At 32.0% G+C, this 17,362-nt stretch overlaps 1 protein-coding gene across 2 annotated transcripts in view; it reads left to right on the top strand.

Annotated features, from left to right (window-relative positions):
- LOC127735571 (acetylcholine receptor subunit alpha-like 1) overlaps window positions 1-13,964 on the top strand; it is a 60,074-nt gene extending 46,110 nt beyond the window's left edge. The window contains exons 2-5 of one of the 2 annotated variants that reach the window (XM_052245810.1): window positions 6,453-6,497; window positions 8,036-8,145; window positions 10,399-11,389; window positions 13,237-13,964. In XM_052245810.1, the coding sequence (XP_052101770.1) occupies window positions 6,453-6,497; window positions 8,036-8,145; window positions 10,399-11,389; window positions 13,237-13,407 (1,317 nt within the window). In that variant the 3' untranslated portion in view covers window positions 13,408-13,964. The remainder of the gene's footprint in view (window positions 1-6,452; window positions 6,498-8,035; window positions 8,146-10,398; window positions 11,390-13,236) is intronic. The other variant, XM_052245812.1, reaches the window with a different exon arrangement.
- Window positions 13,965-17,362: the final 3,398 nt, after the last annotated feature.

Genomic DNA, 17,362 nt, shown 5'->3' with positions numbered 1-17,362 from the left:
ACGAGGCATCGGATTTAACATCGCCATTTTTACTGGACTCGTTTGCGTACTAGTACATCCCGCCAAACGGACGTTCCGCTTTGGCAAGGGTTTTACTGTCCGTCGGAGGAAGACCTACGTGACCATATTTCTAATCCCCAGTCACCCTTGGGGTATTGAAGGATAACTTATATTCTCTTCTTCAGAGGTATATTTACCAGGTGAAAAATCAAGATGGCAATTTAATGTAGATTCAAAAATGCATAAAAAAATAGTTTGTCAAATATGTTTCACTCGAAATGAAAAGTCAGAGGAATAGAAATTTCAGAAGACAAGTATTGAAAAAAAACCAAGCAAATACCTGCTTTGTTATTAAATTCTTTATTCAACCTGATAAGATTCCTTTTACCTTAAAATTTAATATATAGAATCATATATAGAATCAAATTTAGGAGTGCTATAATGCAAATAAAAAAGTGTCTTTCTGTACAATATAAATCTCTTTCCATTTTTATGAATCAAATCAATTCAAATCAAATCAAATCAAATTATTTATTGGTGAAAAATCAAATATTGAAGTGTCACTAAAACACAAATGACATACAAACGACAATATTTACAAACATACAAAATTCGAAGTTAACAAACATTCATATTTTATATTTGTAAATGATATATTTAGATATTTTTGAGAGTTACTTTTGCAAAGTATGTGAAATGTATGTATATTTCTTGGTATTGTTCCAAGAAGAAAATATTGCTTAAAAGTGACTATGTATATCAGCCATACCATCGATTAGGACATGGTAGCAAGTCTCAAGATTGAAAGATAGGGTAGATGAAATATATAAGGAATGCATGTTAAAGGATAAGAATGTCAAGGATATTTAGAACAGAGAAAAAAACCATTCAAGTTGGAGTATGAAAGCATTGTCTAGTGAGACGAGGCTATCAAACGTAAGGATACAAAGAAAGAAGATAAATATTTATAGATCTAACAAATAACTTTGTTTCAGAAGGAAGTACTGAAGCAGTGTATTTAAATTAATATAATAAAACAAAGCTGCAACTTAATACAATTGCAGCATCGACATCCCGAACTATACTCATGTAATAGCTTCCACTTTAGGAACATAACAGAATTTAATTCAACTTTATCCCCCAATGCATCTTTTACAATTGGTATGCTCTTGCCGGTTAAATATTATGATAGTTGATCATTATTCCGAGGATCTGCGCGTCAAAAATCATCGCCATTTGTCCTTTCCTGTCTGATTTTATTGTTATCATTCCTAACCCATGGTTTTCTTTTTGTTCAGATTATTACCAAACATTAAAATGCTTTCAAGGAAAAAAGATTTATTACTACTGAATTCTTATAACTGACAGTTGCGATAAGTAGCTTATAACATCAATTTATGGAAACCCAAGTGGAAACACATTTTCTTTATTTTTTAACTACGACAGTTTTCTTCCTGCAAATAGAATTTTACAGATTGGAAACAATTAATTGTTTGGCTGCGAATAATATGACAGAGTTTGAGTGTCTGGGACAGATGGTCAATTGATAGCATGACATTGTAATTGATTTGTGCCTTCAGTGTAACATTGCATAATTCTGAAGCCAGAAACAGCAATTCTACTACAGATACTTATAATAACAATGTTAACGGCATGATACTGAAGACGTATAGGCAGCAATAAAAGGAAAGGATTGTCATATAACACCAGTGAAAATCACTGGGAAAACAGTTGTTTCATGACACCGAAGATGTATTCAGAACTAAACACATTGGACAGATATTTATAATTTGCAGGGATAGATACAAAACTAAACAGAAACATTCGGTGCATTTGGGTCTACAAACTTTATGAAACCTCAGACCCCTTTAAAAATGGAAAGTATAAATATTTGAACAATGCTTTCAAGATGATGCAAGTCATTCACTATTTAAAATACAATATGGCACTTATAGATATATAAAGACAAGAACAAAATAAATCATAACACAATTCTAGTAAACTTTAATTTTAGATACTGTCCTTTTTGCTCAATATTTTTTTTTCACTGAGTATTTACATCTTACTTCACTATGTGAACTTGAAATTAACAATTTACAGAGCCAGGTCTTCTTCTTATCCACATCTTTTCGTGAAATGTACACTCATGGACAACTCAAAATAACTGAGGATTCTGACAAATTCGATCACTGCAGTTTTCCTATTGTTAGATTTCAATTCAAGATTATAGGAACATGTAATTAACATCTGCATCAGCAGCTGGTATATTTGTAAATCATGCAGTATGCAAAATAGTGTTCTCGTTATAGAAATTTTACAAACAGAAGCATATACAACCAAAAATATATTTCAGGAAGTATGTAAGGAATAATGAATGGAATAATCAATACTGTTATACGATTGTCTACAATGTCCCAGTTTATTAAAATAGTTGGTACCGCCTTGTCTTCGTAGAAACACGATTGTCTCGAATACGAGAGGTCGAAAGTTTAATCCCCGTCCTGGTCAAAAACAGGTTCAAAAAGTGGTGACTGCCGTTTCTGCGCTTAGCTCGAAGCATTAAGGAGTAAATGAATAGACTGGTCGGCTCAGAGTTAGGAGAATATGTTCGGGTAAGATACCATACTATGTTCCTGTGGATTGTTACCGTGTGAACTACCGCTATCCCATTAAAAATACGGAGTTAGGAGAATATGTTCGGGTAAGATACCATACTATGTTCCTGTGGATTGTTAAGCTTGCTCATTGAACAAACGGTTGTAGCATTACACGCAGTTAAATCAAATTGAAATCAATAATTTCATTATTTTACAATTAAAAACTATACAGTTTTATAGATCTTGTAATGTTTCCTTCATTGATACAACCCCAGATGTGTTAGTTGAATTGAGATCATTAAGAATAAATTGCACGGAAACAAGATTGACGCCTACCCATTAACTGGGCAGCTTCACGTCTGATCAGGATGCGCTAATGAATAGGAGATACGGTATTTATTGTTAACGGCCTTCAGAGTGTTGAAAGAACTATAATTCAAGAAAGAGAACTTAGCAAGGGGATACTGACTGACTCAGTGAAGAAGTAATTACAATTACAATTTATAATAATTTCATTGATATATATAATTGAATTTTACGAGAATACTGCACACATCGAAATTGTTTCCGGACAAACTGTCGAAAATGACTTTTGCAGGGCAGTGGTTTTGGAACTGAATGATCTGCTGAATTTATGTTGGCCAACTACGCCAACGGTCATGCCATTGATATATTGACCGCCTCCTCTTTGACTTTTGGTAAAAGTTTATAATATGTCAGATCATAAAAGAAGCGACAAACCAACAAAAAAAAACAAACCAAACGAACTTACAAAAGCAAATATATGATGCAATTAATCATATCACAATAAAGATTGATGGAGTGTATATAGTGATTAACGTTGTACTAAGGGAATATCAAGGCCTACCAAAGCTAAGCGATTAGCATGTTATAATTTTGCTAAAACCAAATACTGTGACATCACTGTTGTATAGACGAGCATGATTTTTTTAAGTGTACGCCTTAGCTTTTAAAAACTAGGCTCTCATTTACAAATTGGCCATGTGCAATGGTATTTGTATGATGTTTTTGTTTTACATAATTTAGTTAAACAGCAATGTTTTATTTTTTTTTCTATGTACAAAAGGGAAAACACTAGGGTAAAACACACAATACAAAAAAAAAAATAGCTATATGTCGATTGTTCCTCTTGCGTGTATACTGTTTACATGTATGAAACATGTAATGTTTATTTAAAAGCGAGCTCTAAATCGCCTGGTTGCGAGTACAATAATAAGGACATCATCACAATTGACTAGGACTTGAGACATGCCAATTAACATATGGCGATGTTCAAGTAATTTCTTGGGCACTCAACCAACTTCCTCTTTTGATCACGAACAACAGATAAAGAAGAATATAGAAACTATACAACAATCAGTGCAGACAGAGAGTTGTTAACTCCATAATAATAGCAGTTTTACAGACGAAAAATACAAAAAGAACACGTAAAATAATACTAAATAATTTTTAAATATTGTTTATGTATATTATAAAGCAAATTCAGACATTTGTAAAACATCTCTGGACTTTATCATACTGATGATACTTGATAGATAACTAAACAAAATCCGCTATAAAATATTTGGTTGTAAATGTTCTGTTGTTTATTGTATTCGTGGAATTTGACTGATTTGCCACTTTATATAATAATACTAAAGTTAAGAAAGTTGCCTGTATTATTTGTTGACGGCATTTATTAATTTTTGGACATTGGTGTAAAATAAAGGCAAGAACATAATTCGTTTAAGTTTGCACACAGTAACTTAACAATCGTCATTCTATGTTCTTGTTATGTTATTCTTATTCAACAATCAAAGGCTTTTAAAAATATACCTGTACTTTCAACATCAGTGCTTTGCTTTTGCGCCAATTGGCATATCATTTGTATTAAAGAAATCTTTTATTTGCGTCAAAAAATCTTTCATTTTGAACAAAATAAAACACTTCATTTGCGCCGATACTTATTAGATATTTTGAAAAAGACTTAATAATAATGTGACAACATATTTTGACAACATAGTACTAATTCTTTATTGTGATGTAAGTAAATACAATATGTGTGACAAATACAAATGATAAACAACAAAATCTTATTTGAATACATATTCATGGTATCGAGGTAGACTATGTTTATTCAATGTTGATATATAATAGTTTTGCTGTTCACATCTGTTGTGATCTGGCTATACAACTTTTAAGGGTATATCTATACGACTTGTCTGCGGTTTTCAGTACATATTAAGATATATCATGTGTGGTCGTTACAAATATAGAAGTATATTCTCTTATTGTCTGCGAATGAATTATGTCCGTCTTACCATGAATATGAACTCACTTGCCTACACAGTGGGATAATGCACAAAATTTCCTATACGAGCCTCGTATTCAGGATACAACATATTAAAACGTTGCCGTTATATTTTAACTGTGAATTTGCGCAAAAGCAGCATTTATTTTTGGTTATGATGAAATATAACCTTGTGGCGCAAATGGTATTATCAGATTATTACATGGCAGTTTTCAGATCAGATAGATTATCAGCCTTAGGACAAGATATCAATCCAAGAGCGGAAGGCTCGAGGGCTGATAATCCATCTGAATAGATACGTAAAATTTCATGTTATGATCTTTTTGTCATATACTTCTAATTCGAAAAATATCATTGTAAAAACAAAAGTTTTACTTAAAAAATATTAGTCTCAACTACGCAATTTGTACTGCAAGACAACAACATAAAAAGTAAATATATTTCATCATATATAAGCAATATTTAACCGTAGAATGGCGCAGTCAAATGTTCTTATATTTCTTAAAGATTATATATTGATGTTTCTGAACAGACAAACTGTATTAAAACATTTTAGACAGACCTTCATTTTTAAAATAGTTAAAGTTAAATTTAGCAGTACTTTCATAGAGCATAGTACCATGGAAGTATTATACTTCTGTGAGAATACAAGGTTTTAAATCTTTGAACAAAATGCATTTATTACATAATTTGTTCTGCATTTTTCATTATATATTTCCTGTTTCCTACTGTTTGTCTTTCGTCCAACTTTGTTACTTTTTCTCATTGAAAACGTACCATTTAGGTATGTATCCCGGAATCAGCCCGCTCAGCACTATTTCGGAAAATTCGAAATTTACGCAAATGTAATGGTAAACTATTATCATACTGTATAAATTACAACTTATTTACTCTAAGTATATGATAAACAAACAATATGACTGTTGGCACGTCATATTGTTTGTTAGACTTTTTCTCAGGGTTTTTTTCGGGACAAAGATTTATAAGTGTTTCTCCAAACTTGTTTTCCGAATCCTATATTTGACTGCTATGTGAAAGTTTACTTACTGTTTTAATTTTACGATAATGAAAACTGATTGAACTAGATAAAATACTGCGGGTTTTTTTTTCTTCAAAAAATGGCGCAAATGCAATACGCCCGTTAGTATGCACATGTTCACATGTTCATAAATGTATAAGAAAATTACAAACTTTATAACCAAATGAGTTAATTTGCAATCTAAAAGTCAATTCCAGCTTTAATTTTGACATATTTCTTTTATTTTGATTTTTAAGATAAATACTCAAATTTTTTCGTAATTTATCGAAATTTCAAGTTTGATTCTTGAGTTCTATTAGCCTTCACAATCGATTAAATGTCCATTAGCATGAAATAACATTGCCAGAGAAACAAAGTAGACAGTAAGATTCCAGTACTAGTATAATATTTTAGGAAATAAAAATCACTTTTTTTGTTTCAGTTAAATTTGCCCCACCTTCATCCGAGATTGACAACACTGAAAAATGAGAGGTTTCATTTAATAATTTTTAGGTTTTGTTTTCAGGATGAGAAGAATCAGATTATGACAACAAGTGTTTGGCTTCGGCAGGTATACTATTACATTTAATCAGGTTAATCCTAAATATGTAAAGTGATTTTTTTTCTAAGGATGAGAGACAAATATAAAACAGAAACTGTTCGGTCAAAGAAATATCAACATCAAATGACATAAAAGTCAAGAACAATTTTTTTTTTTTTTGAAAAATAATAATAAAAAAAAAAAAAAAAAAAAAAAAAAGTTATACAAACAAACTTTGGCAACAGTTTCTAGAACTCCTTTAAAAACACCATTCATTAAACAACAGATTGAAAGCCACTGTTAACACTCACCATAAATGAACATATCCGCCTTGCATGCTTCCCTTTATCAACCCCCCCCCCCCCCCCCATTACCCAAAAAAAAATCCAAACAAACAAACGATAGGAACATAAATAAACAATAATACACCTAGGTATGCTTTTTCGTTTTTCTTTTATGGTTTAATCTTACAGAGATACTGAGTTAAGTTTACTCTAGGAGTGGGGACTATGCGACATTCTCCTTGTCAGTACGTTCGTATAACATTTAATTTCGCCACAGTCACACTTTTCTCAGGTACACCTGATAGAATGACTTCATATTTGGTCAGTTACTTGACAGTTCGGAGTTGTAATGTGCAAGTTCTTTTCCGACCTGCCTGACACCGACTTCCGTTTTGTCTATACTTTGAATTTTTTAATTTGTTTTAAAAAAAATTGTTCATCACATTCATACTTTTCTTGGATATTACTAAACAGAATGATTTCATATTTGTTCAGGAGCTTGACAGTGATGAATTGTAACTTGTGAGCGATTTACTTATTTAAAATCTTTCTGTTTCCGATATTTTCAATTACGAGTTGCTGTATGCTAGGCACGACAACATTTTTGTTTTTGTTATGTGTGTGTTTAAAAAAAAAAGAAATACTAGTCGTAATATGACAGAGATTACAGTGATGAACAAATGTAAATCAATTGATTAATAAGATGACAGTTGTCCATAGCTATCTACATTGCTTGTAGAAAAATCTAACTGCAGTGAGACTTTTTGGGGATTTTTCAGAAAACCGTAACACGGTCCCAGTTATTTCCCTCTTCCACATATATAGAACTCAACGTAACCGAATCGTACATTTTTTATTCCTACATTTAAATTAAACTTTGAAATTTAAATTACAATTTAATATTTGTAATCCATGCCTGGGTTTTGAATGATTCAAATGATTTGATCTGCGTTTCAGATATCAATACTGCTTTGCGTTGATAAGTGGATTTTGATGAAATAGAATTGGACCATTTTACAGATAATCGTCCCCCATATACATTTTGGATTCATACAAATTTAAAGGAAAATTAAAGTTCGATGATCTCGATTTGAAAGTAGAACAAATTCAAGCACTGTTACATATTTCTAAAAATACCACAGCATACTCATAAGGGGACTTCATTCTTGGCCAAATATTGACATGAACAATGTGTTTTGTACACTAAACAGTAAGTAGATTTTTATGATATCTCTGTTGCAGTTGATTGGAAACAAAAGAAACTTTTATTCTACATTTTAACAGGAGTGGTTTGATCAGCGTTTAAAATGGAATCCAAGTGAATATGGAGGCATCAAAATGACGCATATCCCATCTGATCATCTTTGGCGTCCTGATATGCTTCTTTACAACAAGTATGTATAATTGGCCGTTACATAATCTATTTAGGGATATGGGTAATTTAATTATTTGTACCCCAAAATGAAAATAACGTAACGTCATTGGTTGAATTTCCATTGTTTAACCAATCACGGCGGTTTTTGTTTGTCTAATGTAATATAAACTTATTATCTATGTAAATTTAATCTTTCACTGTGGTACTGCAATGGTCCGGATGATACCAACTTACAGTAGCTGTCCCTTTAATCTGTGCATCACTGCATAACAACAAACGAAGGCTTGATGTCAACTTTATTTTATACCAATATGTAAAATGGTAATTAGATACAGTATAATCCCAACTTTGATATATTAAATGTTAGGGTGACCTTACTGAAACTCAATTCGTATAAACACAGTGGTAAATCAGGAACTTTTGATTGGGTCTTCTTATAAATAAAACTGCCAAAAAGATTAGAGGATTTTGAGAGAGGGAGAGCGCGCGCGCAAGAGAGATAGAGAGAAATAGTAGTTGAACTGTCATCTTGTTCCAGGCTTGTTCAGAATAATTAGTAACACAAACCTGAAAACCTATAAATGTCTGACAGCACTTGGAGCAAAACCTCCGTCTTCACTAATGATCTAAAGCTACAATGAAGTTATGGTGTAATATTTTGTTTCCGTGTGAAATGAAGAAATTTGTATGGAATTCCCCAGTTTTACATGACATTTTCTATCATCCCGTGTAATTAAGTCTGTGCAATTTGGTTCGGCTTTGTTAGAGCATAGTTGTAATCGTGTTAGTTAGAAATGGCGTCCAAATAAATACAACAGTTTATTGAGAATGAGCAACATCAAATTACAATACATTTTAGTAAAGTTACTTGTCATGTAAATCGATTGAACAATATATTTTTGATGATAAAATATGGTTAAGTGTGACCCCTCATTTTACTGTCTTCTTCATCAATTTGGAAATCACTGCTCAGACTGATTAAATTGATTCTGACCAAATCATATTATAAAATCTTGGTTTTCGTCAGCACTATAACAGTAAACTACGAAAAGCAAACTGTCCTAATAAATCAAAGTTGATTTCTTTCAAGAAATCATTGTGCATCAATGGACAAGTGAAGTATAAAGGATACAATTTTGTCATTTTCTTTTTCCGCATGAAATAATGTTTCTCTCTGATAATCACTAAAACTTCCCGTATTAAATTACTGTTACTAAAAAGAAGTTCAACTTTTTTTATAAAAATTTTTTAAGATGCATATAAATTGCTGCCCGACTCAAAGTTAAAGACAACGTATGTACGTGAAATCAATAAACTCAATAAAATCAGAGAAATATCAACCAATGATAGCAAAAAAAACCCCAAAGAAATCCAAAAGGTTAACAAACGCTCTTCTATATATGTCATGCCCTAAGTCATCCCAAGTCTGAACAAAAGTTGTAAATAAACAAACATAAAACATAGTGTATGTTCTACATCAAGTACAGTTATTTAACACTCTTTCTATATAAGGAATAACTATTATTATGATTTATACATAGATTACAATTACTTTGCAATTTGTCGAGCCCTATATGGACCCGATTCTAAAAAAACTATGTTAATATATAGTCTTCAATGATACACGATCATCACCAAATTCCCTCACGGACAAACAACTTTAACATAAAAGCAAAAAAAACAACAACCAACTAGATTCTTGACTTTGAACAGGCAAAATGGACAATGATCACTATTAAGGTTAAATTTAGTAGGAATAATTAGTAATGCTGGATAGATTTCAAAGGAATAAATCTGCGATTAAAAGGGCACATTTATTACCCACTGGAATATCAATCACTTCACAGCATATTTTTTGCAAGTATTATCAAGCAAAAACATACGGATTTAATCACTTATTTGCATGTCTCGTTAGTGAATTGAAAGATTTATTATCAAAAAGGGACCAGTAACGTGAGTTAACGCTCATACAACGACGTGTTCATTTTCTTATCTAGTGGAAAAAAGTTCTTCGGTCTCAGCGCAAATTTCTTTTTTTTATTTCCTACTATGTTATAAGATATTTTGAACATTTCGGCTAACTGTGGTAACAAAACTAATCATTTTTTTTTTTGGATTTAACAAGCTTAAGGCTAATCAAAATAAAAGAAAAATCGTATTTATTATTATTCACATTAAAGATACAACGTGACTCAGTGTTCAAAGTATTTTTATAGTCATACAAAAAATAACATGTTACCTCAATACTTACAACGAAATTTCCATTTTTCAGTGCTGATGGTGATTTTGTTGTTACTTTGCTAACAAAAGCTACTGTACATTTTGATGGGAAGATTATTTGGGAACCGCCTGTCATATACAAGAGTTACTGTCCAATTGATGTGGAATATTTCCCTTTTGACATGCAGGAATGTTTTATGAAATTTGGTTCTTGGACATATGATGGACACGAGCTGGACTTACAACATATATGTGATGCACAAGCTGTATATAATGAAGAAACAAAAGAAAAAGTTATTACATGGGGAATTGATATAAAAGATTTTTACCCAAACGTTGAATGGGATATAATAAACGTAACAGCTAGGCGGAAAGAAAAATTTTATCCGTGTTGCCCAGAACCGTATCCTGATATTACATTTAATATTACACTGAGGAGACGTACCTTATTTTATTCCTTAAATCTGATTATGCCATGTGTATCTATATCATGTTTAACTGTGTTGGTGTTTTATCTTCCATCAGATAGTGGAGAAAAGATCACGCTATCAATTTCAATATTGCTGGCGTTGACTGTGTTTTTCCTGCTGCTTTCTGATATTAATCCTCCAACTTCATTTGTCATACCTCTTATAGGTAAATATTTACTTTTTACTATGATAGTTGTGACTATGTCCATATTTTTAGCTGTGTATACCTTAGGAATTAATTTTCGTCGGCCTGCGACTCATAGAATGAGTCCATGGGTGAGACGTGTGTTTACAGAAATATTACCCAGAATTCTTTTAATGCGTAGACCGGATATGGAACGGACAACTAGAGTGCCTATTCGAACTTGTAACGGGATAGAAATGCGTGATGTTAGAGACATTTATTCCAGTTCACAAGCGTCTTCTCATAGCAAAGAGTGGACAACAGAAACTACATATGAGAACACTCAATCTAACAGTGACTTAACAAAATACCCAAGAGAAATTAGAGAGGCGTTTCAAGGAGTTATATCTATAGCAGATCATCTAAAAACTGAGGATGAAGAAAATTCTGTAAGTTTTAGTTAAAAAGAATTTTGATCCATAGCGATGTTGCCTTGTAATATTTCCCACAAGCGAGAGTGACTTAAAGAAGGTTTTATAAACTGTTTAAAAAAAATGATAATTGTTGAGCAATGGGATCAGATGTCATCAGTGAAAAAACCTCATTGTTTAAACTCGCTTTATTTCTCAAGTAATCAGGAAAAACTTGTACCTTATAGCACAATAAACAGCCATTTATACTTGAATGCAATTGTCGGTCTAAAAATTGTTTTAAATCAATCCGGCCTATGTTGATCAATGGTTAAAACTATTGACGGTATTCAAATTCAATATCTCTGAAATATATTACCAGATATACAAAAAAAAATCTGTTTAGTGAACTTTCTTGATGGTTGGTCACTTAATAACGTTTTCTCCACATCTCCTTGATCTCATATTGAGTAAGATAAATGAACCATATGCATTTTTATGATTAAAGCATCTTCTTAAAGAATGCGTAGATCATGTAGATCAAAAGAAACTTTTTTTATCCATGACATTTTACCGATTAGAATATCCTTCGTGATTTGCGTGTACCATCCGTCTAATTGACCAGTAGTGAAAGCACATAATATAATATATTCAGTAATGGCCTGATTCTGTAAATGATTGTCAAGGATATTATTTTTGACACATTCGCCTGATAATGGTTGCCTAATTGATTATGATATTAGATTATAGTATAGGCCACTAAGAAATTAGTAATAAAAATAAGACTTTCCATTACATTGATCAATTTTCTACTGGAGTCTTTTTCTCTTATCCATACAAATTATTTTCGTTGTTTTTAATATGTATAAAAAGATTGGTGTGGAGCATAGGTCAGTGTTACAGCAACCAACCAACACTAATAACCAAACGAACATATAGAAAACATCTCTTGTCAACATAGTCTTCATCAGTAGAAAATTGTCAACTTAAGGATGTATTCCTAAGTTATCTTAGTGTTATTGAAATTTTGTATTTTAATTTCACGTGTTCATATTCGGTCATGTTTAAGGTTCAATACATTCGATCATGATTTAGCATGGTTAGGGGACGACCGTTTGATATTCGGGTAGGGGGGACAGGAAGATTTTGAAAATGAATATCCTGGCCCTGTGAAAGCTGATAATAGATAATCTTGCATAAGACAGGATGAAAATGGGATTACTGTTCCACAAAATTCAGGAAACAGTCGTACACAAAAGTGTAAATAAGCATTCGTAGCAACAGATGAAAATGAATAGTCAATCCGCAAAAAAAAATCCTTTCCCCCCGCCCCCACCAAAAATATCAAATGTTCGTTCCCTTAAGATTAGAAAATTTCCATGTACCGATAGTACATAAGTATGTTATGTCCTATTATAAGATAAAGGCCATCTTTCTACACAGCCGCTGTGGTATGGAGCCATATCACTGACTACTACTTGTCGGATTTTAACACAAATAAACGATAGGAACTGCTAACATCTCCAGAGCCTCTGAGTTAACCGATGTTTGTGGTGGGGCTCGTGTTGTTCAATCGTTAGTTTTCTGTGTATTGCTTTTAGGAACTTTTTTTGTCATTTAGTATTTTTTCAGAAAAAAAAAAAAAATTCCTGTCATAATGCATTATAAGTGTGAGTCGATGCTATAACAGATTCATGCACGGTTATTGAATCGTTACCAATTTTAAATATTTTTTTTGATGGAACATGGATCGTGTCATGTTGGCGACAACATTTAAGGTAAGTGTTAGTATAGTATTCACAATATGCATGTATATGTAACTACGAACCTTAACTCTGCCTTATGCTACTTAATCATGTATAACATTTCATTTTTTTATATTTTAGGAAGCACGTGACTGGAAGTATATTGCCATGGTGATGGACCGTTTGTTTCTATATATTTTTACAACTGCATGTGTATGCGGAACACTCAGTATATTTCTATATGCTCCCTCCCTTTATGATTCACGTCCACCGTTAAGTTCTGACAAAAGGTATGGGAACTGCACTTACTAAATGCATTTGATTCGGTTTTTTGCATTTTGCTTACGAGGTTGCTGTATTGAAATTTAACAAAGCTTTACAAGTTTTGATAATCAAAATATCCAAATTCATCCATTAGTAAGTCCATGGCATTGTATACTTAGAAGGTTGTACCAAATGGAATAACATGTAATAATATTGCGGTAATGACTTAAATATCGGTACAATTTGTAAATCATTCTGAAAAAAATTCAAACTGTCAATAAACATTTTCATCATAAACTTAAAATCGCAAAAATATGTTCTATAACCAGAAAATTTATCACCAGAATACTTAAACAACACAAACTTTCTTTGATAAGAATCGTATTTAATGATTTGTTGCACTTTTTATATCCATTTCTTTGAAGTATATTATCAACAGATATAAGATTGATTATTTTTCTATATTTCTCATAACATGAGTGCGTTCGTTAAATCATCTATCGTATTGACACAACTTAATCTGTTTATTTTTCCTATACGTCATAAGAAAATTTGTACAACGAAATATTACTTGAAAATAATATATTAAAGATGATATTTTGTAAGATTTTGTATTTGTTTTCTTGCCTTTATGTGTATATGTAGATGTTTTTAAGGTTTATTGTGTTGCTGTTAATTTGATGTTTATCTCAAATATCCTTTCAATCATAATGATAAGCTTCGATGTTAATATCAGTATACACATTTATCATGTTAATACATCAGTTAAAAAGTAAAATATGCAATGAGTGCACATTATGGATCCGCATTAAACAATTTCATTATTATTTCATTTCTGACATCATCAGAAGAAAAGTCGCATATAAACTTAGTTCGTAACATTATTGTATGCTGAAAGGCTCAAATTAAGACACGAGAAAGACTTAACATTCTTTTCGTGTTACTCTTGAAAAAAACAAACTGGCCAAGACATGTAAACGATTTAAATCTAAAGTTAACGATACAATTATAGGATCCTTTTTATATAAGAAGAAGGATAAGAAGGGTCATTCGGGTCACTATGCAAATTTTTCACACATTCGCTAGAAAAACGCGTTGCAGTATGTTCGCGTAACCTAGAGCAACATGTTGTAGTTGGTTCTCGTACCATAGTGAACGTGTCAACAATTGTATTGTGACCCAAGTGGCCCTTCATAGAAAGAGTATATAGTGTGAAAGGACTATAGACGGTTGATACACATCGAAATAGCCGTAGATCTGAAGTCATAATAACTAAATACCACTTTGGGACAAACCTATGGTTGCTCATACACATAAAATTTGAAAATCTCACAATTCACTGCAATTCATGATAGCCTCTAACACTTGTTTGAGTGGAATTCTCTTTGTTAGATTTCTATAATTCTACTTCTGCGCATCGAGAAACAAGGACCTATATATTGGTAATATCAACAAGGCTATTATAGACGATGACGGGCAAAGACATATAACAAATACTTTCATAATTGGCCCGTAAATTCTTTGTCAAAAACCGCGGGCACATTATGATGTTTGTACAGATAACTTGGTAAGAAACAATACATGAGTAAGGCAAATGAAGTCGAATGGTCTGAAGAACAGTTTTAATAAAATAAAATACTGAAACAGACCAATCGAGAAAAAGTTAATTTAGTAAAATTGAGAATGGAAATGGGGAATGTGTCAAAGAGACAACAACCCGACCACAGAACAGACAACAGCAGAAGGCCACCAACAGGTCTTCAATGCAGCGAGAAATTCCCGCACCCGGAGGCGTCCTTCAGCTGGCCCCTAAACAAATATATATATACTAGTTCAGTGATAATGAACGCCATACTAAACTCCAAATTGTACAACATATTAAGATAAGTGATGTACTAAAAAGTACGATATAGCTGTAAAAATATAGTAACATACACTTCAAACATATGGCAACATTTTGTGTCCGTAAACCACGAGAGACACGTTCTGTCAATGTAATGATAAAGAAGAGATATGATGTATTAAATTCAAAACGATTTGTTTAATGACTGTGGATACAACCCAAAACAGAGAAGGGAACAAATAAACATATGCCGTAACAAACCTCTACAAATAAAAGCTGTTCTCACAAAATCTAAATCAGATAATCTGTAGAATAAAACAGCTTTCAAAGTATTAGTCATAGTTGGGTAAATTATTTGGCTAAAACATGTTTCTGTTGGCTTATGGTCATTGCTTAGATATTCGTACCGATTAAGAAATAAAAAAGAGATAAACATGTAATATGCACATCAAAAATGATGAACAGTAATAACAGAATTCGTTTATTTAAGAAGACAGCCCGACTTTCGGAATAAACCACCGATCTGGGGAAAAAAACTGTCGTGATATTCTAATACTAATGATTCAGTTTCGTATTTTGTTACACTTTTATTTGCATCTTTTTATCTCTGTCTTCTTTTCCGAGTATTTATAACATCTATAAAAGCATATACAAGTGTATTTCTTTGCATACATGTGCACAAGGTTTGATTCTCCTATAGACGTGCTACAATTTTCTTTCTTGCTGATTTATTTCTTACTAACTGCCATAATACTAATTGTCCCAGGACATTCATTGCCCTTGCCTTTGCACGTAATATCAATATAATGGCAAACACTTGTTATATAGTAGTAAATTTGTTAAAGGGTATAAAATAGAAAAAATATTAGGAATGGAAATGTAGCAAGACTATGTTTCCTCTTTTTAAAACATATTCATATCCTAACTACAAAGAAATGTAATGCATAAAATGCCAAGTTTCTTTCTTAACGATGCAGTTATGTTTTACCAGACCTAAACAATCTAAGGTTAAAACAAATAAATCAGATACCGTAAAACAAGAACATCGTTCTATTAAACAAGCCTCAAGTAGTGTCTCTTGAGATTTGTCCAAACATCGTCTTCCATCGATACAATGCTGATTGCTCTTATCAATACAACCGTACAAGATGTTTACACGCACATACATCAGTGGTGGTACAAAACATCTGTTTATACACAAATACAATATTTCCAACATTTGATAATTGTTATAAACCGTATGTTCTTTGATATGTCGAGGGAATAATAAAAATACTTTTTACAGAGATTGATGATATAACAGTTGTAATTAAAGCGCCGTTTGTTCCATTGGTTCTATGATAGAATTTTATCCCAAATTATTTTACTTCAGATTCGTTCATTCTAATATTAAGAAATTCCCAAATTAGTTTCGCCGGAACATTAAGACTCTCCTATGTTCAAAAGTAATCTAGGTCACCAGTTTTTCGTATTCGATTTTTTAATGATTATGAAATTCCACCCCAAGAACGCATAATATAAAGGGAAACAAGAAGCCAAATAACATAAAATCCGTCTTTTAAGATTTATTAGCAGTAGCATAAATTTAAAATTCATGCTCTTTAAACACATGAAAACACAAGATTTATATATATAGGGACAGTCCCGATGTTTAAAAAATGAATATTGAGGAATAGGGCTTGCGTTTCTTATCATATTGCTGTTTCTTTTAAACCATGCGTTCCAAATGGTAAAGTTGAAATCATCCCTTCGATAATGAACGAACTCCATCATGGTTTGGTTATCCTTTATAGGATAACTGATGATCATGTATATGTTCGTAGCCACCGTCTAGTTCTATTTTCTTCGATTGCGACATTACTGAGTGCGACTTATCAAATTTTTACTTGAAATGAGTAATACCACAGGTGCCAGTTCATTCCCGATTTTTAGTGGGGTTTGTGTTGCTCAGTTTTTTTTTCTGTATAGGGTTTTGTTTTTGGTCAAAATATTATGAACAAAAAAGTAGCTGTGAGATAAACTATAAGTAGACAGCAACTCGACGACAATTACAACAAAAAGACGCTTAGAGACCCAAATACAATCTCCAACAAAAGACAGGTGTCTATACAATATAACCACATCTAATTCATCCATAGGCTATATTAATAGAAGTTGTTG

Source organism: Mytilus californianus, unplaced genomic scaffold, assembly GCF_021869535.1.
Source record: "Mytilus californianus isolate M0D057914Y unplaced genomic scaffold, xbMytCali1.0.p SCAF_3, whole genome shotgun sequence".
In the NCBI taxonomy this organism is placed as follows: domain Eukaryota; kingdom Metazoa; phylum Mollusca; class Bivalvia; order Mytilida; family Mytilidae; genus Mytilus; species Mytilus californianus.
Note: the sequence above shows the minus strand (reverse complement) of the source record. Positions and strands in the feature narration are given on the sequence as shown.